This window comes from Telopea speciosissima, chromosome 2, assembly GCF_018873765.1.
Source record: "Telopea speciosissima isolate NSW1024214 ecotype Mountain lineage chromosome 2, Tspe_v1, whole genome shotgun sequence".
Classification (NCBI taxonomy): Eukaryota; Viridiplantae; Streptophyta; class Magnoliopsida; order Proteales; family Proteaceae; genus Telopea; species Telopea speciosissima.
This window is the reverse complement of record NC_057917.1, coordinates 55,238,100-55,264,125: the sequence shown is the minus strand read 5'-3', so window position 1 is coordinate 55,264,125 and position 26,026 is coordinate 55,238,100. Positions and strand designations below refer to the sequence as shown.

The 26,026-nt window shown below is 39.5% G+C and overlaps 3 protein-coding genes across 6 annotated transcripts in view; 2 read left to right on the top strand and 1 right to left on the bottom strand.

The window, feature by feature from the left end:
* Positions 1-680, top strand: part of LOC122652557 (DNA ligase 6) — a 72,924-nt gene extending 72,244 nt beyond the window's left edge. For all 3 annotated transcript variants that reach the window (XM_043846338.1, XM_043846336.1, XM_043846337.1), the window contains 2 exons: positions 232-349; positions 421-680. In XM_043846338.1, coding sequence (XP_043702273.1) covers positions 232-349; positions 421-608 — 306 coding nt within the window. In that variant the 3' untranslated portion in view covers positions 609-680. The remainder of the gene's footprint in view (positions 1-231; positions 350-420) is intronic.
* A 2,727-nt stretch (positions 681-3,407) lies between these two features.
* LOC122652558 (ATP synthase subunit beta, mitochondrial) lies at positions 3,408-8,255 on the top strand. Its single transcript, XM_043846341.1, has 9 exons — positions 3,408-3,974; positions 4,602-4,677; positions 5,105-5,193; positions 5,391-5,508; positions 5,605-5,708; positions 5,816-5,974; positions 6,088-6,312; positions 6,397-6,708; positions 8,066-8,255. The coding sequence occupies exons 1-9, from the start codon at positions 3,492-3,494 to the stop codon at positions 8,177-8,179; spliced, it is 1,680 nt and encodes a 559-aa protein (XP_043702276.1). The 5' UTR covers positions 3,408-3,491; the 3' UTR covers positions 8,180-8,255.
* Positions 8,256-10,043: 1,788 nt separating this feature from the next.
* LOC122652709 (sarcoplasmic reticulum histidine-rich calcium-binding protein-like) lies at positions 10,044-20,714 on the bottom strand. 2 transcript variants are annotated; one of them, XM_043846524.1, is made up of 2 exons: positions 20,618-20,714; positions 10,044-11,070 (listed from the first exon to the last, which is right to left on the bottom strand). In XM_043846524.1, the coding sequence occupies exon 2, from the start codon at positions 11,009-11,011 to the stop codon at positions 10,124-10,126; it is 888 nt and encodes a 295-aa protein (XP_043702459.1). In that variant the 5' UTR covers positions 11,012-11,070; positions 20,618-20,714; the 3' UTR covers positions 10,044-10,123. The 2 variants fall into 2 exon arrangements, with proteins under 2 accessions (XP_043702459.1, XP_043702460.1); XM_043846525.1 differs by having other exon boundaries at positions 10,044-11,036; positions 20,618-20,697.
* Between the last annotated feature and the right edge of the window lie 5,312 nt (positions 20,715-26,026).

Below are 26,026 nucleotides of genomic sequence, written 5' to 3'. Positions count from 1 at the left end.
GCTTTAGAAAATATAGACTGAGAAGTATATGTAAAGTTTTAAACTTTTAGCGTGTTTGGTTGGTTATTTCATGGCAATGTCAGTTCTAACTTCTAAGGATGGCTGTTTGCATGTTGAATTATAATTCCTGTCTTATTAGCTTTAGAAAATATAGACTTGATGTGTTCTGCTTGGGTAGAAACCTTTTAATATCACAATAACAGGGACTTGTTTTCTGAATCTGAACTGTAGATGAAAGAGTTTTTCTCTGATGACAAGATCTTATCCAAAAAGCCACCTTATTATCAAACGGCTGAGGTGCCTGATATATGGTTTTCTCCAGAACTTGTTTGGGAAATAAGAGGTGCAGGTATGTATGATGCAATGGTTTGTTTGTCTATAATAGTAGTTTGTAGTTATTCTCATGATATGTGTTTGCAGACTTCACAATTTCGCCAGTTCACCAAGCTGCAATTGGTTTAGTCCATCCATCTCGTGGTATCTCTATCAGATTCCCAAGGTTCATTCGCTCTGTATTGGATAGAAGGGTAGATGAATGTAGTACAGCTGAAGATATAGCTGATATGTTTCGCTCCCAGACTAGAAAGATGGATGTGGAAGTTGCCTGAACTTTGTCCTCGTTCTTATGTATAGTATATGTAGACTAATTCTAGAATGTACAGTTAAAGGATGCAGTTGTGTATGCTTCTCACCCCCCCCCCCCCCCACACACACACACAAAATGGGGAAACTATTCGGTATATAGGCTATTAATACCGAATCTCATGTATTTACAAGCCTACTATGTATTCTTTCTTAGGCCTTCTAAAGGCATAAACAAAACATGAGCAGGGGGTCTTTTGAGTATCTTTCTCCTTCTTTATAGTTTTTTTTATTTATTTTGATAATTTAATGAAATTTATTTATCAAACACCAGAGCATAAGGTCTTAAGCTACAGCTTGCTGCAAAACAACTACTAGACCTTGTAGTGGAGTCATCATCTGCTCAATATTAGTGTGTTGTGCATACTATCTCTATCTGTTGACACCATCTAAATTGAGTCTTTGCTTCCTGCTTTTGTAGTTGGGTTACAGATTGCAGCTTACATGGAGACTTTAATTTGAAGAAGTTGGACAATCCAAGGAAAGGGGGTAAACACTAATTTTGCAATATTGTCTATCAATTCCCTATCTTTTCTACAGTGAGGATGAGAAATAATCCTTGCTCCAAATGGTAGAAATAGCTCCTTTGTGTACCAGTTCCGTGGTGGTTTGTCTAGCCAAGCTTGGTTGGAAAACCTACCCAGATTTGGTCTAGATTTTTTTTTTTAATTCTGGTATTTATTACGATAATCAAATAACGTAGTATCACATACTATTTTTGATACTTGGTCTTTAAATAATCAAGAGTCATGAATTTGGATATTAATAAGTTTGTTCCTATTCTGACTTGTGATTTTAGAGAGGGTAGTTATCCATGTAACAATAGAGGATGTTTCTGCAAACATAAAACAAATATAAACCATCTGTTCCCACTTAGAGTTGATAGAGTGCCCAGTAATGTCTAGAGTATTAGTACACATGCATATGGACATACATGGAAATTTGTGGAAAACCATGCTTGTCAATGGAGGTTTTGTGCAAAATTCTAGGATGATTTGAGTTACATAGGAAAATGATATATAATTAGGATGATTTACATTGGAAAATGATACAAAATTACAAAACAAATAGGTCTAAGAATTAAAAGGACGCATGTATTCCATATTGTCACTATTGGGAATGACAAGAACTCTTTCAAGAACAGAGCCAATTCTCTTACAAATGTTCTTGAGTACATGATTAGGGCTCCCTGATTTATAAGGATTTTTAGTTTGGATACCCCACAGCCCACAATTTAACTTTGGAGAATTATTATTGTTACGAGGGTCGGTTGATTTTTCAAATTTCATAAGATAAAGAACTGTTCCATTGATACAGGATTGGGCATAGCCGTCGCTGATACCGATATGGATCGACTGAAACATCTGAATCTGATATCGTATTTTACTACCATGTACCACATACACCTATCCCACTTGCTCTCATTTAAAGGGTAAAGAAGGATATTTATGGAAGAAAAAGAACAGTTGTTGACATCTGACCGTACATACAACATGTATGTAGTATGTACGTGCACCTCCCAATTTGATCGAATATGAACAAATAAAATTTTTTTGGTAACTAATATGAACAAATAATTTGGATAGAAAAAAACTAGTACACAGATGACTCAGATCTATCTTACTATCAAAAACATTCGTAAATAGTTGTGATAGCAATAACCACCCTCTCGCCTCAACTTTTTCCCTTCCTTTTTGCATCACAAGCATGGAACTGTGATGCGAGTTTGCCTTCCAACACATCTAATGGTGGCATTGGAATTGTTTGCCGTGATTATCATGGCGGACCTCTAAATGTTGTGTTAATATCAGCAAGAATTGATGAAGCTGCAACTAGTGAAGCTTTAGCTATTTGTTCATCATGTTAAAAGCATTCTTAGAAGAATTTGAGAAGGTGATTTTTTTGTTTTGATGAAAGTGTAATCATACAAACCACACACCAATCCCAAAAGATTAACCTGAGAAGGTGGTTTTTGAATTAAACAACACAGATGTGATTTCCTACCTACAAGAAAGAATAACATCTTCTCTCAATTTTAGAATCATTTTAGATGATATTATTCATCTTCCATCTTATTTTGAAATATGTACTTTCAATTTTATTTCAAGGGAGAGTAACAACTCGGTTGACTTTCTAACAAGAAAGATCTTATCAATGATGGGTACAATGGTATGGCCCATTTTCGATCCATGGCTTCTTAATTTGTTTCTTCTCCATCTATGAGCTTTCACGTTATTTCTAAATAAAATTCATCTTTCCAAAAAAAATCACAAACATTGAACAAAATCTTGATTGAAACTGTTCGGAATCTTTGAATTGTCTTGATTTGTCTTGGCTTCGAGTACAACGCGATATCACGTCTGACCAAAACAAGCCTATGACCAAGATCTCGATTCTTGATCATAGGCCATAGCTTTTTTGTTCTTTCCCCTTCGAAATTTGAATGGATTGAAACCAAGGATGGACCAAGGGAATGTAACACGTGGGATAATAAATGACCTCCACGTGTCACGTGCTGCCTTGATCTCACTTGTTCCGCCAATGCAGCATATTCTTTCAGTGTTGTTGACATATTCCTTTCTCACCTTCGCCCTGTGATTACGTGAAGCGTTTCCCTCACGCGCTTCGGACGCCAAACTTTCGGAAAAATCCAACCTCATACATCTCTTTCACGTCTGCTATTCTCAGTCACTCTCTCTCAGGTCTCATCTATGAAGTCTGACTTCCTTTTCAGATTCTAACCTTGACGCCATTCCTCGTCGTCTTCTTCTTCTTCACTCGCCAATGCAGATTGGTGTCCGTTGCTGAGTAGTAACAGACTTAGCAAACACTAACCATACCTCCTGTCCATGGCTTCTCGCAAGGTCTTATCATCTCTTCTAAGGTCTTCCGCACGTCGGTCTGCGTCGAAGCCTTCGATCATCAACCCTAGAACCCCTTCCCCATCTCCTACCTCTCGGGCTTCTCCCAAGGGTTTTCTTCTCAACCGTGTTGTAGACTATGCAACTGCGGCAGCAGCTCCAGCGCCATCTCCGGCTTCCTCCCCTCCGGCAACTAAGGGTGCTGGTCCCAGCGGTAAGATCACCGATGAATTTACAGGGGCCGGTGCCGTTGGGCGTGTCTGTCAGGTGATTGGTGCTGTCGTCGATGTTAGATTCGATGAAGGATTGCCTCCGATCTTGACTGCTCTTGAAGTTTTGGATAATTCGATCCGCTTGGTCCTCGAAGTTGCGCAGCATTTGGGAGAGAATATGGTCAGGACCATTGCCATGGACGGTACCGAAGGGCTTGTTCGTGGTCAGAGGGTTCTTAACACTGGCTCTCCCATCACTGTAAGTTTCTCCGTCTACAACCCCCCCCCCCTCCCCTTCCCCTTCATTGAACTAGTCGAATTAAGCATTGGAGCGTTTGTGTGGTTTAATATCATATTCCATTCTTTAATGTGTTCTATTGGTCGACTCAGCTGATTGTGGATTTGGATCCCAGATTTGATTCACTCTACCCGAATTTGTTGAGGGAGGACTCTTTTTATTTCAACTGTTTTTCTCTGATTGATCTCTTTTGACCTTAGATACAAGTTCATCTCAGATGATTGGGAGTTAGATTCCGGTGTTTCTCTTGTATTTGTCATCTGGGTTCTGATTTCTCCTTGTATGACAGAAATGTGATTTTATTTAACATTAGTGAAAGGATATCCTAGAGGTCAGTTTGGTGTTTTCAAGATTAGAACAGAATTTTCATTGTTTTATCTTGTTGAGTTTGACTTGATATTCAGATGTGTTTAAATTTTGCATTACCTTGGATATCATTTTTTATGCTTTGAGGGTGATTTGAATTGGCCAGTTCGTTAACTGTTGCCTTTTCCATTTGCATTTTGCACATTAATTCTTGACTGTTCTCAGGTTGATATATTCCTGTTGATTTGACATACTCCTTTTGATTTGTGGATGAATTATTAGGTGCCTGTGGGCAGGGCTACTCTTGGCCGTATCATGAATGTTATTGGAGAGCCAATTGACGAGAGGGGTGATATAAGTAAGAAATCTGAATTCCTTCAGCTCCCTTTGGTTGCAAATAAAGCGAAGTGAAATCACTTTCGAAAAGAAAAAGGGAACTTCTGTAATTATGATTGTGTAATCTATCTCTTACCATATTTGGTAAATACTCTTTTCAAATTAAAATGTATTTAATTTTCAAATCAAAGGAATTTGATTGCAAAGTAAAGTGAAATTTAATAACTCAAATTTGGTATATTTTATAGTTATACCATCATCTGAAGTAATAATTACCAAAGTTTCCACTTCATTATTGATTTGATTTCACTTCCCTTCCCTTCCCTTTATTTCCCATGTAACCAAATGGATCATCGGTGTATCTTATTTCTCTGAATTCCTTCAGTACACTGTTTTCCTTTCCATAGTACATTTTTGACTTTTTGTTCTTCCTTCCAAGTTTTCAACAGAAACCGACCACTTTCTGCCCATCCATCGTGAGGCCCCATCCTTTGTTGAGCAGGCAACCGAACAACAGATCCTTGTCACTGGAATCAAGGTACATCCATTTTTCGTGTCATTGTTCTCCCTCCCTCCCCCAACCCAAAGTGCATTTTAATGCTTGAAGTTCTCTTTTCCTCTCCCCCCCCCCCCCCTCTTACTTCTCCTTCGTTGAAATTTGAAAATTTTCCTCATGTTTCATATGGTCAAAATAGTATCCACTATGAATCCAATTTATGCTACTTCCTTCTACAGGTTGTGGATCTCCTTGCACCTTACCAAAGAGGTGGGAAGATTGGACTGTTTGGTGGTGCTGGTGTCGGAAAAACAGTGCTTATTATGGAACTGATTAACAATGTAGCAAAAGCTCATGGTTGGTCTATGCTTAAAGATTGCATCTAGGAACACTCTTTGGTTGAATTCTTTTAGTATGTTCAATGTCCAATATTTTTCTTTTCAATTTGACCAGGTGGTTTCTCCGTCTTTGCTGGTGTTGGGGAGCGTACTCGAGAGGGTAATGATCTGTACAGGGAAATGATTGAGAGTGGTGTCATTAAGCTAGGGGACAAGCAGGTCTGCACAATGTGGTCCCCCCCCCCTCTTCTCGGGTTCAATTCTTTGCTTTGTTTAGTTCTTCCAGTCTCAGGGTTTAATTTCAATCATATACCATCTCTATTCAGAGTGATAGCAAGTGTGCTCTCGTTTATGGTCAAATGAATGAGCCTCCTGGTGCTCGTGCTCGTGTTGGGCTTACGGGGTTAACTGTAGCTGAACACTTCAGAGATGCTGAAGGGCAGGATGTGCTTCTCTTCATTGACAATATTTTCCGTTTTACTCAGGTAATTTTCTTTTCAATGAACTTCAGCTATTATTTTCTTTCTTCATGGTGGTGTAATATATATATATATTCCTTAAAAAAAAATTTTATTACCATCTCCTGTCCATTCTGCAGGCAAACTCAGAAGTGTCTGCTTTGCTTGGTCGTATCCCATCCGCTGTGGGTTACCAACCAACTTTGGCTACTGATCTTGGAGGCCTGCAGGAGCGTATCACCACAACTAAGAAAGGTTCAATCACGTCTGTCCAGGCTATTTATGTCCCTGCAGATGACTTGACAGATCCAGCTCCTGCGACCACCTTTGCTCATCTGGATGCTACAACTGTGTTGTCCCGGCAGGTATTTGACCTGCTGTTGATCTGAAGTAATTATATAGTTTTTGCACGATTTTCTCTTGGTAATGTTTGTATCTTATCATGGCAGATCTCTGAGCTTGGTATTTATCCTGCTGTTGATCCCCTTGATTCGACATCCCGTATGCTCTCTCCTCATATATTAGGAGAAGAGCACTATAACACTGCTCGTGGTGTACAAAAAGTACTTCAGAACTACAAGAATCTTCAAGATATTATTGCTATTTTGGGAATGGATGAACTCAGTGAAGATGACAAATTAACTGTTGCTCGCGCTCGTAAAATTCAGCGTTTCTTGAGCCAGCCTTTCCATGTTGCAGAAGTGTTCACGGGTGCCCCTGGGAAGTACGTGGAGTTGAAAGAGAGCATTACCAGTTTCCAGGTAATATTCTGTTACTGGTATAAAGGGGCTGTTGCTTGGTACAATGGTAAAAAGCTCTGGCTGCCATTAGTCCAAGGGTGGATGAAGAGATTCTCTCTTCACTGTGGATGACGGAAAACTCAGTCCTCGAACAAAAATTAATTTTCTGTTCCATTTTATCAATTGGGGGGGGGGGGGGGAATTTACAACTCTTAAAATTAAAAAGAAAAGAAATATAATTCTAATCTAGATAGACTTCCTAACAAGTAACAAGTAGAAATTATAAAGTAAGATTTATTAAAACAATAGAAGACTCCTTAACTTGACTTGCTGTCATAAGTCATAACTAGGCCCTACACCTAATGACAGCTATCTAATACAAATTTAAAATAAAATAACTTCCTAACTAATAGCCAATGGGATCTACTGTTAATACCAACTTCCTAATTAAACTACTAATTTCAACAGATTCTTCCAACAGATTTGGGACTCCATCCTTTTTTTGTCAGATCCAAGATTCAGCTCCCTCTCGTTGTGCCACTAAAAATAGGTTGATTGTTGATGCTTGGGGGCTTTCCCCTTCTATTGTTTTGGTCCACGACTCCCCCTCTATGTAAAGTCCGGGTCTTATAAGTTGTATTAGTTTCTTTCTCTTTGGTAATGAATTCCTTATTCATTCATAAAAAACTAGGTTCATACAATTATTTAGACCCCCACTTTTGGGCCTTTTATTTCAGTCTAAAAAGGGCGTACCCAGTGCACAAGGCTCCCGCCACTGCGGGGTTTGGGGAGAGTCATAATGTACGTAGCCTTACCCCTGCTTTCGCAGAGAGGCTGTTTCCAGACTCAAACCCGTGACCACTTGGTCACAATGGAGCAACCTTTACTGTTGCACCAAGGTCCGCCCACAGTGAATTAAAAGCCCATACCACATCGGCATTAAAACATGAAAATATTTCGGACTGGGCCTCCATTAACCAGAGCATATGTGATCTGGTCACCTACAAGTGGGAATTAAAATGTGTTGAATTCGTATGTCAAATCTGTAAGTCTACTGTCTACGTACAGCTCCATATACGTACTTCATACAGTTAAAAGCCCAAGGGTTCATTTTCTTTTTGTTGTTTGGAAGTGTTATTGAGTCTGTTAGTGTTATGGTTGGTATCCAAGTGAAATGATAGACAGGATTATTTCCTTTGGAGCTCTCTGTATTCCTTTGTGTTAGTGGCAGACTTCTGGTTCAATCCGTAATTATTTTATCATTTTCCTGGTTTCTTATTGCACAGTTTATTTTGCCTTTCCTTGTAATGTGGTGAGTGATCTTTGATGGAAACCTTGCTAGCCTAGGCTAATGTGTTGTCTTATCTTCTTCTGGCAGGGAGTTCTGGATGGTAAGTTTGATGATTTGCCAGAGCAATCATTTTACATGGTAGGAGGAATTGAAGAGGTTATTGCCAAGGCTGAGAAGATTTCCAAGGAGTCGGCCTCTTGATCACCCTTCAGTTTGACCCCTCTGTAGTTTCTCCATTACTCTTAAACATCAATAATTTAGATGATGTTAAGAATGCGAGACATCACGAGTTGTATTTATGTGACCTACTGGTTTTTTGCTTTTCCATTGCCCCTTTTTCTTTTTCTCACCCTTTTTTTTCAGAATTTTGCTTCCCGCTTTTATTTATTTTACATACAAGGGTTCTGGACCTTTTTGGTATTAACAGAGGTATTTTATATATATATATATATATATTAAAAAAAAAAAAGAGCCCTGCACAGGATGTTAAATTCTGATACCCATGTTAAATGGATGAGTTTCTCATTTTGATTGAATGTTTCTCTTTCTTTTTTTGGCATATCTGATTCTGGTCTTAGCTCATTCGTTAAGGTTTCTTTTTCAAAATTCAGCATTGTTTGAATCATTGATCATATTATTTTTTGTTGATGATGGATAAATTTCTTTTATTCACATGGGAGTTGGGGCGTGAGCTAAATGTAAGCTCGTCTGAAGGTGGCCGCTTCATCTGATCATGCAAAAGCAGGACTTTTCACCTATTCTGCTATTCACCCGGGCACAACATGTAGTGATTCTTCTCTGGGATCTATTATGGCTTGCATTTACTTTAACTGTAAATATCTGTAGTTCCTTTTTTTTTTGGTTTTGCATGAAAGTAGTTCCTATTCTTTTGTTCTATTATAGTTGTATTCTATTTTGCATCTTTTGCCATAAAATAGGGGGTTCTATCCTAAATGTTTTGTTCAGATCTTCCCATATTGAGAGTAAGGCAGCGTTTAGCAGAGGCAGGATAATCCACTCCATGTTTGCCCCACAGAATGGATTCCATTTGTACGCTTGTGAGCCGTTCGGAGAACGGGATCCCCTCACAGTTTAGTATGCATTCTTGGAATAAATTGTGGGTTTAGAACACAATTTGAAGTGAGAAAATTACCAATCACGTTTTCCATAGCACCAGTGGAGCAGAGTCGGTCCAAAACGTCTATGCACTTGATACCCTATTCTATCTGTCTCGCGTAGTTTTTGTTCAATGGCTTCTCCTACCGCTTCATCCCGTAAGTTCTACATAACTATAATGTCAATAATGTCATGCTGGAAGGTCAAGGTTGAGGATCTGGCCTGTGTAAAATTTTGCGTCTTCTCTTTGTAGTTACGATTAAAAAGTTGTAGGGGTTTTTTTTTCTTTTTTTGGTTGGGGGGTTGAGTTATTGCTGCCTATTTTATATCGAAATAAATGGAGGAAAGAAATCTTCTATAACATCAAGCATTGAAATTTATTCATTCAAGAAATAAAGAGAGTTTTCATTTACACAGGGTGAAGGAAATACTTGCAAATCTACTGTTTATTATCATTCTCTCTATGTTAGTTGTCCGAAATGCCTTTAACCATTCCTTGACACCCATCCAAATACAATAATGCTCATTGGTGAAGCGGGTCCAATGCGTAAACCATGTAAGAGCCTCCGGACCTCGTTGCGGCCTACGGGGAGGTTCCACACAAAAGTCCAGTCATCAGAAGTCAAGACACCAAACCACAACAGCTCTCCCTACTTAACAACCTTGTATTTCACAAAGATGAGCAGCAGCCATTTGTTAAAATGGAAGCGTGAGAGTGATCTGAACATGATCGCAGACTCTCCAATGTCATTCAATCCAAAATTAAATTAATTGATCACATTTCAGATTTCAACAGAAGACATAAGAGTGATATAAGGTGGAAGACCGAAGAAAAACTGAAAATTCAAATTAGGTCCATTTCTAACTGGCAATTGTTATCCATGTCAAGCAACCAGAAATGAGATTAACCAACCAAACAAAAAACAAAAATAACAGGAGGTTTTGAATCAATTCATTGTCAGTAGGGGTTTCCACCATTTTCAAATATCATTACTGATGGTCATTATTGACATTCCCATTCACCTTGTGCTAAAGCTCCGTGTGCTCTCCATTCTCCAAGTGTTTTTCATTCTGTTTAGGCAAATGATGTGGTTGATGATCACAACTGTCATTGGTACGATGGGGATTATGGTTGTGATGATGGTGGTGATGGTGGCGGTGATGATGATGGCGGTGCAATTGACTACATTTTTTATGCTTCCTTGGTTTACCTAATTCGTCATGGTTTTCATCTGATGACTTCTCCAAAGACCGGCTCCTCTCTCGCTTATGATCAGATTCTGAAGATCTGGAATCATCTGCACTGAATCTGCAATGGCGCTTGTGGCGCCTTTCATGTTGACGTTTGTTACCATCAGGATCAGAAGAATCATCACTGGAACGGCGATGGCGTTTGTGGTGCCTAGCATGATTTTTCCAAGCATTCTCTCCTTCACTCTCATCACTAGAATCTGAATCACTTGAATTGGACCTCAAACTGCGGTGCCTATGCCTCCTCTTGTGAGCTCGCTTCTTCCTGTGATCTTCCTCGGACCCACTCTCATATTCATCACTACTGCTATCATTATCTGATCTTGTGGAGCGCTTTTTTGACCGCCGCCTGAATTCCATCTCTTTCTTTCTCTCATTCTCACCAGATGAATCAGAGTAGCCATGCTTCCTGTGTGATGGCTTCCTGTGAGTTCTTTTTGCTGTCCTCCCTGCATCACTGCTGTGACCGTCACTATCATCATCAGATGATGATGCAGATTTTCCCTTACGCTTCGCAACTTTCAACTTCTTCTGTTTTGCTTCAGCATCAGCTTTTGCCTTTGCAGCAGCTTCTAGCTTCTGTTCCCATTTCAAGGGGGCTTCTTTCTTCTCCAAGATTCTCTTCTTTTTCTCCTCAACCAACTGGATGAACTTCTTGCTATCCATTTGAATTCCAAAACCAGCTCAATACCTGCATTTTGGTGAGATGATGACCGGAAGTACATCTCACAGAAGAGAAAAAACAATGTTAGTTCTTCCATCAAATCCTGGATTATAAAGAGCAACATAAATTCTTCTGTGAACTAAAATAATCAACAGACCTTATCATCCAGTCTAATAAAAAATCCTGCGTTGAGAAGTGTCTGAAGCAATAGGGAATATATATATAGCAAGGGGAAGTGTTCTCTGTCTGGGGGCATGGCTCCTACACCTACATGAGACCCAATCAGCAACCCCCTTTTGATTCAATCTATGGAGGGCAGGGAGGTCATTTTATAGGAGGAGAGAGACAGACACAAGGATGCAGGCGTGGGAGCCACCCTTCCAGACAGGAAACTTTCTTCCATATAACAATTATCAAAGAGATGAAAAGAAAAGCAAGTAGAGATGTCTAGGAGCCATGCTTCCATACAGGAAACTTCAATGTATGCCAAATGAATCACTAAGTAGGCATTTATCTTACCATCAAATGGATTTAGCCTGATGATCAAAATTTCAAACAAAGACCAAATATGATGAAGTCATCCAACCAGAATACAAAGATATAGCGCACACACACACACACACACCCAGAGAGAGCGAGAGAGAAGAAAATAAATGTTAAGCTACAAGGAAAGGACACACAATATATCTTCAAGAAATCACTGATTTATTCGTTGTATTGCCATTTTCATCCACAATATGATGAGAAATGGGCTTGAAATCTAATATGACGAGCCCCCAGGCATGCGATGGCCTGATCAGCTGAGAAACACAAAACATATTAACTGTTCATCACTATCATTATCTCTTCTTTCGGTTTTTTTTTTTTTTTTGGGGGGGATAGGTAATATCAATTTCTTAATGACTACACAAAGCAAACAGCTCAAGACAACAAGGACAAACTGTCAGTGAACATAGTTCACGAGAACATTAAAACTACACGAATGGGAATAGAAATGCCCCTAACTCAACAAGAACATGGGAGCAGTCTCTTCCTGACAGCCGCAGCATTGCTAATGAGGCGTCATCACGTGCATCTCCCTCCATGACTCTTTCAAGTAACTGTTCCTTCAGGTTTTCCTTTCCACTGAGGGTGATGGAGCGACATCGGTGAGCTACATCAGCTTTAATGTCTCGAAGAATCAGCAACCTAGGTCTGACCTTGTTTCGGAATTAACGGAAGTTTCACTCGCTCAAAATATGACACACTCTCGAATAGAAAGCAAGCTTACCCAATATACCACAAAGGTCTCCCCCACCAAATTTCTTTGTCACCAAATGGGCGTCTGAAACAATGCACCCCCTTCGTTGATGAGAAAGAGGGCCGAGCTTACAGATATCTCTCCACATCTGGGAGGTAAAGCTACAGCCAAAGAAGATGTGATGATCCCAACTTTCCATTCCAGCCCACTAGAAGCAGCACAAGTGGCCATCAGAGACATTCCTCCCAAGGATCTGATAAGTGTGCTACTTCCTGCGAGAATGGCGTAAGAGCGCTTTCTCATCGGTAATGAGAGGTTTTGCACACCCAGTCCCATTTTGGGGAAAGCCAAGCTAGGTGGGGAAGGACAATAACCTCAGGACAATAACCTCTCCGACCACTACTGCATACTAGCCAACCTGGGTAAGATTTTGATTATCATCAGTTGAATAGCTCCCAACCCCGCCTCTTGCTGCCGCCACCTTCTTTGTTTTTGGTGCAAGTCCTCCCCATACCCCAGTTGCGGCTTTGATCTCCTTTGTTGACACTTGACATGGAGGTTGCTGCTCAACAAATCGCAACTTACAATCAGCGCACTCCACCAAGGAATGACCAAAAAACTTGCATGTTCTGCAACTAGGAGGTATTCACTGATATTGAACCTCTTGCCTGAAAGAGTTACCCGATTCAACATCATTCCAGATTGAGTCAAGCATGTCCTCCTCCACTGAAATCTTGATGCAGCTATGGGCAAAGCCAAGGCGGTCTGATTCCTGGTTCTTCTGTCCATAAACAACAGGACACCAAGAATCGTGCCTACAGAGCTTAGGCCTTCCTTTTCCCAAAAATGAAGAGTCAGGTCCAAAAGAGAGACCCAGTTTGGAATGGTGGAAAGATCAACTCATTGAAGCTATAAAGATTTCTCCCAATGGCTTGGGATAATTAGCAGACGGCATACGATACACAAACCATTTTCCATTATACTGAGCTTATCCTCCCCATCAAAGAACCTAAACACAAAGAAGTAATTGTCAAGCAAGAAAGTTTCCACCCCTCCTTTTATCTTCCATTGTCTTTCCTGAGTATATTTCACCACCGTAAAGGGGGTCTATAACCAACAAAGTGCCCTACAAGAGCATTCTTCCACTTCAAAGCTTCAACCTGTAGATCTTGCGCATGACATCTCGCAATTTGACATTCTCACGCAGGATGGGGGGCATACAATGGAGGTGCATGCCCTCCCCTTTCTTCCATACCACAGCTACACTGTCGTAGCAATCCCCAAAATTAAACCCTAACCCTTCATTAGGTTTAGACAAACTTCTAGCAATGGCACGCACAACGGCATGTCCCAGATCCTCCGTTATTGCCTCTCCCACTGCTAACAACCTGCTAGGTAAATGAAGGTAATCCTGCTCAGACAAGGTGCTCATGACCAAAGCCATGGCTAGCAGGAGAGGGCCAAGCACAAGCACACCCTACACACATTCAGACCACCTACAGACTACCTTCAGAATTGTAAGCTCTCGCCCTCGACCATCTACACTCCACTTTCAGACCACGTACGCACCTCCATTGCCACTCTCTCCCTTGCTCCCACACAACTCTTCTCTCTCTCTCCTTCACCCCCAAGAACCATAGCTAAACCTCAAGCACCACCCCGCTCCCACTTCCCACTCCATCCTACACCTCTTCAGCCCATGGCCAAGAGCAGGCAAACAACCCCAGTTGCCCTCACAAGCACTCCCAACACCCGCAGCTCACCACCACCTTAGCTCAGATGGATTTCATCACACTTGGACCAACAGAAAGCCTGCTCTTTGTATGCAGGTCAAGCTTCAGATCTAACGGTTTTCATCACCCATTCTTGACTTCCTGGATGGGTCAAACTTCAGATCTCTTTCACCGCCAGTACCCACCACCAGATCTATTTCATGGTCACCAAATCTGCTCCGACAATAATCATCCCACACAATCGGCATGTACAAATCCAAAGTGAGAAATCAAGACAAGCACATAAAAGAGTAAGATGCAAAAACAAAAGATTTGCGGGGCAACCACATGGAGCTTACTTAACTATACCAGGAAAAATTACAACTCAAACCCCTTAACCACAACACTGAACATGGATCCCACTCAACAATGAATGTATTGCAGTAGAAACCACGAATATTCCAAAAAGGATATACACACCCAGAGTGTACATGAAGAGGATCCCTACAAGTGACTCCTAAACCCAAAATCAATCTCTGTATGCTCTACTTGCTCAGTGTTTCTCAAGTTCTTCAATGTTTTCCTTGGTTCTCTTCATCTCCTTGGATAGGCGAGGGGAGAAGGACGAAAACGTGTATGGTCCTGCATGTGTCGTGCTGTTGTGCAACGAAAGCATTATGCATTTCAACTTTTGTGTGCACAGCCCCTCTTTTCTTTTGTTTTATTCAATATTATTGTTGTTGGTGACATGCAAAGAAGGGAGAGAGAAATCCTTTTAATGAGAAAAAGAATATATTAATCGAATATCGATAGCAAATATTAAAAGAGATCAGAGAAGGCTATTTTTTGTTGTGTTAGAACTGTCCTATCCCTCCCCTTTATATAGAAGAGCTTGGATGAATAGTGACATGTGAATAATGATTGTGGATCCCACTTGGTTGACTTACACACCACATGACATGCACTTTTCACGCCAACTATCGACGTAGTCACATTTGAAAAAGATACTTTAACGCAATCTCATTAAAAAAAGAGACTATGTTGTCTCTTTCTCAAAATAAGACTGTTTTTGAATAAGAAAAGCCTTAAATTCAAGACACATACGACAATTCTCTACCTTGACTTGAATTCTTTCATGCTAAACGGACAATATACTCCAGCTATCTCCACCTCAATCCCCAATGGGGCTCTTAAGTGTTACTAATGCCGATCAAGTCTAGGCAGTGTTGAACTTTACAAATGGAATAGGCTTGGTCATCATGTCAAACGAATTCTCTACTGTTGGGATCTTCTTCACCATAATACTTCTCGAATGAAGTAAACTCTAACATCAATGTGCTTGGTTCTTTCATGATACAAATGATTTTTGATCAGATGTATGGCAGTCTGACTGTCACATTGTACAATAGTTTGATCCTATTATACACCCAAATCACCAACCAAACCTCTCAGCCATAAAGCTTCCTATATTGCTTCTGTTGCTGCCATGTACTCTACTTTTGTAGTAGACAAGGCAACTTTAGAATGTAATGTTGCCTTCCAGCAAATGGCGCAATCAAAGAGAATAAAAACATAACCTTCACAATCAAAATCAACAAAAACCAACGCGTCCACTAGAATCGGTATTCCTAACTATTAGAGCAAAACACCAACCAAAACACGAAAAGAAACAAAAACAGAGCAAGATGACACAGAGATTTAACGTGTTTCACACACCAGTATGGTGTGCTACATCCACCAAAAATGTCGGAGCGGGTCATTCTTCGAAATGGGTTCAAGAATTCGAGACGTACATAACACTGACATATACCAAGTCAGCATTTGTATTGCCCTTCAAGTAGCGCAATATCCATTTCACTACCTACCAAAGAACCTTGCTAGGATATCCATATATCTACTGACAACGTGTGAAATGTCCAATCAAATGCACACCATGACATAAATTATACTACCAACTGTACAAGCATAAGGAACACAAGACATTTTCTCCTTTTCTTCCATATTGATAAAACAACTGAAATCTCAAAATGAGCAGCAAGCGAGGTACTCACAGGCTTCAAGCTCTACATACCAAAATGCTCAAGCACCTTCTCGATTTACTTTTTTTGAGGTTACTATCTATCTGCTTGTCAATCTCTGCAAATCTCCATACCCAGAATTTTCTTGGCACCTCCAAGTCTTTCATCTCAAACTCACTACTCAATTGACCCTTTAACCTATTAATTTCTGACATGTTCTTGAAAACAATCAACATACAACAAGTACACAAAAGAGCCATCTATCAGCCTCCTGTGATAAACACAATTATCATACTCACTTCTAGTATAATTGTATTGGACAATGAAGGTGTCGGACTGCTTGTACCACTGCTAGGAGAATGCTTTAAGCGTATAATGATTTCTTCAATAGGCAAACATGTTCTTTTACCTGAATAGTAAACCCCTTTGGGTGCTACCTATAAATCTGTTCATCCAACTCTCCATGCAGAAAGGTTGTACTGACATCGAGTTGTTCAAGCTCTAAGTCAAACAGAGCAACCATCGCAAGCAACATGCAAATGGAATTATGCTTCACGATAGGTGAGATTACTTCATGGAAGTCCCCACCTTCCTTCTGAGTATAGCCCTTTACCACTAAGCGTTCCTTAAACCTTGCGTCTTCCACCCCCAGAATTCTTTCTTTCTTCTTGAAAAAGTTGCAACCAATAATCTTTGGGCCTTTGGGTGGTTTCACCAGCTCCCAAGTACGATTCTTGTGAAGAGATTCAATCTCCCTAATCATGGCAACAGTCCACCAGGCAGCCTAGGAACCCGTGATAGCCTCCTATTATGTGGAAAGCACTTGACCATCTACGTTTCTCAATTATATTAACACAAAAGCAACCAAATCTACATACCTTTGAGGCGATCAGATCTGTCTTTTTTATCTACCAATGGCAATAGTGTATTATTCTTCTTCCTCTTGGATGGGTTGTGGATCGTTTAGAGTTTCAACTTCCAACTCCACCTTTTCACTAACATCCTGGTCTTTTTATGTATAGAAAGAATTCAAGCCAAAGTGGAGAATTGTCGTATATGCCTCAAACTCAAAGTTTTTCTCATTCAACGCAATCTCTTTTGAAAAGGAGAATGAGCAGTCTCTTTTTCAAATGAGACGCCAATAGAAGGCTTTGCAAAAAACGCATCCGCATGGGATGCGTAAGTCAACCACATGGGACCCACGTGTGGGGTCTACGGTCACTATTTACAGTACTATTAACAGGTCACTATTCACCTAGACTCCTCCATATAAAGGAGAGAGATATGACAATTTTAACAAAATAGAAGAAAACCTTCTTTGATCTCTTGTAATATTTCTCTATAGGCATGTAATTAGTGTCGTCTTTTCTCATTAAAATGATTATTTTCTCCCTTCTTTGCATGTCGGTAACAATAATAACATTAAATAAAAATAGAAGAAAAGAGAGGTGAGGTGCACACAAAAGCTAAAAAAGGACGTTAAAGGCATACGCAGAATGCTTTCGGTGTGTGTTGCATGCATGACATACGCGTTTTCTTTCCCTGACCTTTGTCTTAAATAAATAGTACCTCCCCTGCCTTTCTGACAATTACAATTGTACCCCCTAAAGCTAACGACGTAATAAAAAAAAGATGAGTTGACAATTTTACCCTTAATTATTATTGCTTCAAAGCAACCCTTTACTATGTTTTTTATTTTTTTTTTAATATAAAGAGGTGGGACTCACCACTTCTTCATTTCTTTCCTTTTGTCTGCAACCTCGAACTACACAATAATAGCAACTCCAACTGAAGAAATGCAGCCATGTTGCAGTGCACTCCCTTCACCATCCAGCTCCATCTCCAGCTTCATCTTAGACAACCCATGGAATTCTTCAAATTCTTCAAGTCTAGAACTGACACATGGAATGAATTGCGTGAAAGATCCAAAATTTCCAGCGACCCAATAGAGCCAATTCCCAAAATTTTCAACTTCTATTGCTCCTTTCGCTCTGGCTTTTTCTGTTTCCTCAACTCCAACTCCTACTGCTAATTTGAGTCTGGCGTTTTCTTCCTCTTTGTTTAGAGCTTCTTCGTCTTCAGCTACTGCCGCCCCTTCTTTCCCCAGCTTGTCTTCTTCAAGTTCTAGTTTGGCTTCACCATTTTCGGTCTCCTCAACTCCAGCATTTTCATTTTCCAGCAGTTCAGCTTTTTCTAAGAGCCCTTTGAGTTCTACATCCATGATTGTTTCTTCTCCTGCATCAGCTTCAACGTCTTCAGCTTCACCTTCATCGCCCTCATCGACTCTCTCTTGGAATTTCTGAATCTTCTTCCTTCCAAGCTTCGTTTGGATTTAATAACGCAACATCTAGTGGTGCTAGTGCCACGTCTACTTCTACAATCTTCGGTACACCAGTCACGAAGCCTCCTTCCTTTGGTTCTAGGAGTTCCTCAGTCAGTGTCATGAGTGCTTCGGTTACAGCCATAGTATCATAGTTGTCTAGGCGCTTTGGTCAACTTGGGCGCATTGGATGCCTTGGTCGCCTACTTGGTGTCGCCTTGATTTTTTACCCTCTCCACCACCTTGGGTTGCCTAATCGCCGTGACAACTATGCATAGTATTAAATCTCGTCTCGGAAGGCCATTTCGGCTAGACCGAAATTTTCGAGATACTGAAATTTCGCCGAAACATTGTATTTTTTCTATGGTTTTGCTTGGCCATTTCAAGGTGTAAAATGCCAAAATGACCAAAATAACCAAAATTTCAACGAAACAGTGCATTTTTTTAGACTGAAATTTCCGAAACAAGATGACCAAAATTTTCAAAACATTGCATTTTTTCATTTCAATATAGCATCTCGTCTCGGCCTGGCCAAAATTTTGGCAAGATTTTGAACTATGGTTACAGAAGTGAGTTCAGCCCCTGCATCGGCTTCAAGCTTATTCTATTCACAAGCGCCTACCTCGTTCGCTTCTACACCATCAGTTCTTGTTTTGGCGTTAAGTTCTTCAGCAGCAGCTATAGCTTCAGCATCACCAACTATCATGGTTGCTTCCTCTGCTACACCATCAATTCCTGTTTTCGCGTTAAGTTCTTCAATGGCAACTACAACTTCAGCATCACCAACCCAAAAAAGGAGATTTTTTTTTTTTGCGTTTACACTCCAAGCTGCAGCATCCCTCCAAAATGAGATGGAAAAGCATGACTGTACCCACACATTTTCAATAAAACAAGAATCAATGAAACCCAAAAACCAGTATTAACCAAGTTTTCTCCTTGGCAAGATTCACAGTTGGTCTTCAATTAGTCGTCTCATCGTCTGGCGATATTTGTATAAGTCTAAAGAATGGAACCTTATCAAACCAGGGTTTAACAAGTCCAAGTTCAATGAGGGACTTCTACCGCGTCGCCAGGCTTGATTTCGGTGCTCACTCCCTGTGAGATGGGGTTGCAGAGGGGTGGGGGCAGATGAAGAAGAAGAGAGAGGGGGTTGCAGACTGTGGGGATGGGGTTGCAGAACGATGGGGGCGGGTGAGGTTGCATGAAGAAGAAAGAAGAAAAATGAGAGAGAGGGGGGATGCAGCCTGCGGGGATGGGGTTGCAAAGGGTTGGGGCGGGTGAAGAAGAGGAAGAAGGGGGTCCCACTATTTCCCATTTAAAAAATAAAAAGAAGGTTAAGAAAGGGTAAAATATTCAACTAAGAATATATTTCCCCCTGTTGTCATCGATTAACCTTAAAATACTAACGGAATGGGGCTGAGTGTAATGAAATTTGGTAAGTAGAGGTGGTTTGGGTATTTGTCAGAAAGGCACGGGAGGTCCATGTATTTAACGCTCAGGGGAGGTCAGAGTAATTTACTCATAATTATTATTATTATTTTCTTTGACAACCAAATAGATAGATTCTTATTAGGAAACCCATTTGAGGAGAGTCTCATGCTCCCTTTTAAGATGCGCTTTCCCTGTTAGCTCCCACCTTATCCAGTGTAAAGATAATTAGAGTCGACACTTCTCCACCACCTAGCATCATTAGCATTGCACATGCAAAGGTGTGTTTGTGTGTGACTTTGCAATAACAAAAAGAGATAAATACTTTGCTGCATTCCCCTTTGGATCCTCAATCTTCAACCAACTCACTTCTTCTCATGGTTACCCTTGTTGAGCTTTAGTCTAGTTTTATTTACCTCCTACCTGCTCAATACGCTAATGTATCTCATAACTTGATATATTTTACTCAACTATAATCTCAAGATGTCTTCATAAATTATTATCTATACATTATTACCATTGATGTGTGACTTTGGTATCTGATAAGATGCTCTGTCACATTCACATACATATGGGACAATATTGTTGCAACCAAGGTACAGACCAATTCAATTTAGATATTCTGTAATCATATTGTTCATAAAACCCATCCATTCTCCCGAGTCCTGAGACAATCAACAGGAGTTCAACAAACTAGAGAATAAAGGACATTGCCATATTCTATTAGTCTTATCAAAAAGATAATGAACGATGCATACCACACAATTTACCGTTATAAAACCCGTTTCATCAACATAACCTACACCCCCAGAAAGACAAAAATAAAAATAAACAAAAAAAAAGGAAAAAAAGTAATCAACATCACATGAAACTTCACCCAGCTTTCTTACCTTATACAAAAAAGCCTGTAACGCACTACCCACAGACCACCTCTACCCCGAAGCCAATCAATGAGTGAAGCCTTCTCCTTCCTCCCTAGGAAATTCTTAAACCTTAAAGTCATCAAAAAAGAAATAATAGGAGATAAATCAGTACTACGCCATAATCGCAAGTTAAAAATAAAATAAAAACTGGCCAAGCAGTCAATTAAAAAATTTAGTAAGAATAATAGGCACAAAATGAAAACTGATTATTCGAAGTCAAAACTTTGAAACGCCTTAGATCTAGCAAGGTCCAAAGCCTAATAAAGGATCAAATACAAACAAGATAGATTTCAACCCTAGATCGATATGTCTGTTAGGTACTTGACCGATACGCCAAAAGCTCCAGAGCTGATGGAACGCATTAAATCAAGCCATTTAACCTATCTCATACTAGGTTGGCCCAAACTAACACCCATACACTAGAGTGGGGTCCATTATGCACATAATAGATCACCACGCTTCCCCAGAACGACGGCTCTCACTCTAAACAACTTTCACTATGGCAATAGGGCAATAGGTAGCCCTTTCCAAGCGCCTCCACTCTGCTCCAAGGTTTTTGTCTGGCGGCAAGTTGCCCTTTTTTTTAGGGCTTTCACTCTCCTCCATGTAGCCCTCTCCTAGATAGACCTTTCCATGGTTCGAACCCATGACGTGGTGTCAGCTTTGATACCAAATGTTAGGTACTTGACCGATACGCCAAACGCTCCAGAACTGATGGAACGTATTAAATCAAGCCTTTTAACCTATCCCATACTAGATTGGCCCAACCTAACACTCAGACACTAGAGTGGGCCCCATTAGCACATAGCAATGCCCTAGTTAATAAAGCACTCTAACCCGACATAACATAGCAAGAGAACATACCATACCACACTCGAACAAAAAGAGACATTTTAACTAGAGAAATCGAAAAAAAAAAAAAGACAAAACTTAGAGCTCGAGACCTAGTAGGCAAAACATCGACAAGAAACAAAACGAATACGAATAGAAAAACCTACTTTCATCTGCATAAACGCCAGAAAATATGCATGGAATTTTAAAACTTAAAAGAACTCGCGAAGAAACAATAGGCGAGGGATTTAATATAACATCATAGAAAGTAAAAGAAAACAGGTGATGGTTCTAAGGGCTAAAACCTTAATTTCTACCTGAGTGAGAGACGGAGGAACGGAGCAGGAGGTCAAGGAGCTCCAAGCAGCACGCAGATAAAAGTAATGGGCGCTATCTACCTCTCACTCTCCCCCGTCCACTGACCCTTCGTGTCAAGTCTCCGTCGGCTCTCGTCGCTTCTTAAAATAAGACCTTCCACATGCAAAAAGAACGGATGCGTATTGCGCACGCACTCGGCCTCTTCAAAAGTTGCTGCGCCTGCAACAATACAATATTTTTTAAGCGAATAAAGAAATTTGTAGGAGAATCTGAGCATCACATCAATGGACAATGGTGATACAATAGACGAAAAATAATGGAAAAAAGAACGATGTCGGGCCCTGTGACAGAACCCCTATTGATGTGATGGACACATTCCCCTAAAGACCTGGCTCCTAACCAGCCGTGGCAGGAGTTGAAAGGTCCTAAACCGTTCAACACGACAACAAAAATAGGGGTGAGGTGGTCATTTATATTTTTCAGAATCCCTTTCCTTGAAATGACCATCTTGTCGACTATTGCAAATTGAAAGATTTTCCTAATCCCCTTAAGAGTTCCCTCATTGGTCCCAGGTTTGTGCAGACCACGCAATCAAATAGTATTCTTCCTTTATAAAATAATATAATAAAACTCAGGAAAATTATCAGAAAAATTTTTCATATGAGAGGAAAATAATACTCTGACATTGACATCGTGACAATTGTTTTTCCTTAAAAATGTAATAGTGATAGAATATTGCGAAATGTCGAAAACAAAACACTTATCAACAAACTATTTCCAATCAACTCCAATGGTTCAACCCTTGGATGAATTTATAACAATTGGAAACAGTTTATTTGGCTGAGCCAACAATACATGTTTTTTGATTGGTACACCTATTGGTGCAATGCAGTAGGGTTTTACGACACCGAAACTCCATGGATATGTAGACTCCAAGATTCATTGCTTACATGCCAACCATGAGACTAAAACAAAGTTTGCAAAGTAATTAATTTATAATTAAAAAAAATAGGATTATCAAGAGGTTGCATAGACTAACTAGGAAATGCATGGACATACATGGTGTGCTACTAGTTAAGTTTGATATTCAAATTCAACAGGTAATCAATCAAAATCATTTCCTTGAAATCCAATGGTAAGAATTGTCACATCATCTTCAAATGGCGCAAATAGATATGTCAACCAGGGCCCATTCTAGACTGCACCGACAAAGACCTTTTTAGTGCAATATTTTGATAAAACTACATTAGAAATTCTACAATAATGATAAAACTACATTGGAAAATCTAACATACAATAACGGCTCCAAGATTTGTGGCACAACCAAACAAACAAAGGAAACTAATTAAAATTGGTTAAATAATGGAATTGTCTAACAAACTTTTGTATGTTGGAACATCCTATCTCTTTTATATGACTTGTATGACGTAACTCTCAAATGCATTATTTTCCCTGTATTTTGTTTTGGCAAAAGTTAACCTTCACTTGTAGAAAAGAGAGAAATTCTCCATGGGTGAAGTAACCATGTGATTAGACTATTGGGTAATGATTACACTCCCACCCCCTATTTACCTCCTCTTTGGCAATTTGACGCTATCACTGGCATGATGTGGGTGAGGGAAAACTTGATCCTTTTAATTTTTTTTCCTAATATCTTCACTTAGATGAATTAGATATCTACTTCTTGATATTCATTTTGATAGCATTTACGATTGTGTGGATCAACTTAAGTCACATGGTGGATGGTTGTAGGGCATTGTTCTTGTCTATAAGAAGATCCAAGATCCAACTGTAAACTAAACTTCTTATTTTTTCGGTAAACCCAATTGTAATACTTCGTTTTAACCTCACCACCAACACCCCCCCTCCAAAAAAAGGTCCCTACCCTAAGTCCCTAAGTGGTAACTACATTTTTCCATTATGAAAAATAGTTGTATCATTTAAGTAGGTTCTATCTTAATAGAGTTAAATTTCATTTTACGATATGCCATACATGTTATGCTTGAGATGACAATTTAAGTATAGTTTTAAAATAAAATTTAATTGGTAGAAATTATGTAAATATATTTTGTACCACAAATATAGATAACCAAAAGTTTCCCTGGTTGGTAGACCAAGTAAGGGAGTCTCTGGTTTGGACACTTCATTCCATCACGTGGAAGGATCAAATGGTAAATCTAGCTATGGGCTATCTAGAAGAAGAAATGGTTAAACCACATGTCAAATTTCAAATCCAAATTTAACATTTATCCTCAATGAAATATTCCACATAGTCCCTCACATCCATGTCAAATTCCTAAATTTTTCAATCATTTGTTTTTCCACGTGGCCAACTTTTGTTGTGTTGAAACTTGATATGTGAACTAGAAACCTTGGTTTTTCATTGTTCATAAAATTTCATCGCAGTCCAATCTATCGCATAACAAAAGTAAGCACCTGATCATAGCTTCATTATATGGATCGCCAAACTAAAAAACCTTCCATCCCATGTAAATATACAAAAGAAAAAGATAATAAATTACTATACTAATAAGTGCTTGAGATCCACCCATATTTCATCACACTTTGCACCAGCTCAAGAGGAGGAGAAAATATTATACATTCCACTTAATTACCACAAAAAGTGAGGAAAAAAGATAATAAATTACTATACTAATAAGTGATTCATTACTTTTTTTTTTTTATCAAAAAAAAATTATTTATTTATTTGGATAGCTCGGCACTTAGGCCCCAAGGAGAGTTGACCACAAGACCTCTTCTTTGAGTGGCTGGGCTTTGCCAATTGAGCAACCCCTTTGATAAAAAAAATATTGATTTTTATTTAATAATAAAAAATTGGGAGAGATTTTTCTAAGCAAGTGGCATAGAGGAGTGCACCAATGAGGTGCGGAAAAAAAGTATCATACATTGGAATTTAGAGGGTAACAACATCATTTCATGTGAGGATGAAAGAGATAGACGCAGAGGTGCTAACATATACTGCCATAGTGGCTCAGAGAACCCTGTCCCTAAAAAACAATGGAATGCAGTGAGACACATTTTAGGGCCTTACTTTCTTCATAAATCTTATAAGCATCCTTTGGTTATGTTTGGCTAGTCGGTTAGTGAAGTGAAATGAAACAAAGTGATAGTCTCATGTGGTGAAAGTGAAGGAAAGTAGAAGAAAATCACCATGTTCCTTATGGCATTTGGTTGACCACAAATTTTTTGAGCCGTTTTCTATCAGTGACTTGCTTAAAAAATGTCTCTTGGTGGTCTACATATTTGTCACATGGCTAAGTGAATGTGTCAAATACTCCATGGATAGAGGTAAACCCAAGGTCCTTGCTCACACGTCAAGTTTCAATACAAATAGAATTGGCCACAAGGCAAGACGAACCATTGAATAAATTTAAGATTACCAAGAAGGTGCATGGGACTAGCTGGGTTCATGGACACTCATGGAAGGGCATGGCATTACATAATGTGATATATGATTGAATCTGAGATTGGAATTTGGCATGTATACTATTTAGACCATTCACTAGATCTCCAATGTTTGGTTTTGTCGCATCACTCCTCCACGTAGCAAAACTAGGTGTGTGCATCAATGAGATTGCATCACAAATAACTGCATAGGGCACTTTTTGCCTAGTTTTATATGCAACTTCTTCATACTTCTTCTCATATTGCCTAATGTAGACAAATTGGCGAAAAGGTAGTACAACAAATGTTTTGCTTCTCCTTGCACCATAACCCACATCCTTTTAGCCACATGGCAAGCGACATGGTGATTTCCAACCGTATGTCAAGGAGGGGTCTATCTTGAATTAGCTACAGGTAAAATTTGGTGGTCAAACTAAATTGTATGATTATTTTGCAGTGAATTATTTTTGTGTGTTTTCAATAGATCATATTTTTTACTAGGGGAAGAGTTTTCCGTTCGGAAGCGTGGCCCCTGCACAAATGTGGGAGGCCAATGGCAACGGTGCAGAAGCATAAATAAGGGCAGGATTTCTACCTTTCATGGGGCCTGTGTCTAGGCACAAAAACCACACTCCTGGATAGGCTTCTTTTTCTCCATTGGCTATTATTGAACTTTTAACCCTTTTTTTTTACCTACTTTTTTCCTTGTGTATAATTCATACTGAATTGAAATTTTATATGTAGATGGGAATCGTGAAGTCTACTTATACATAAAATTTGGTTGTCAGGTGAACTACCATGTGAGAAATGTAAAATAGTTAA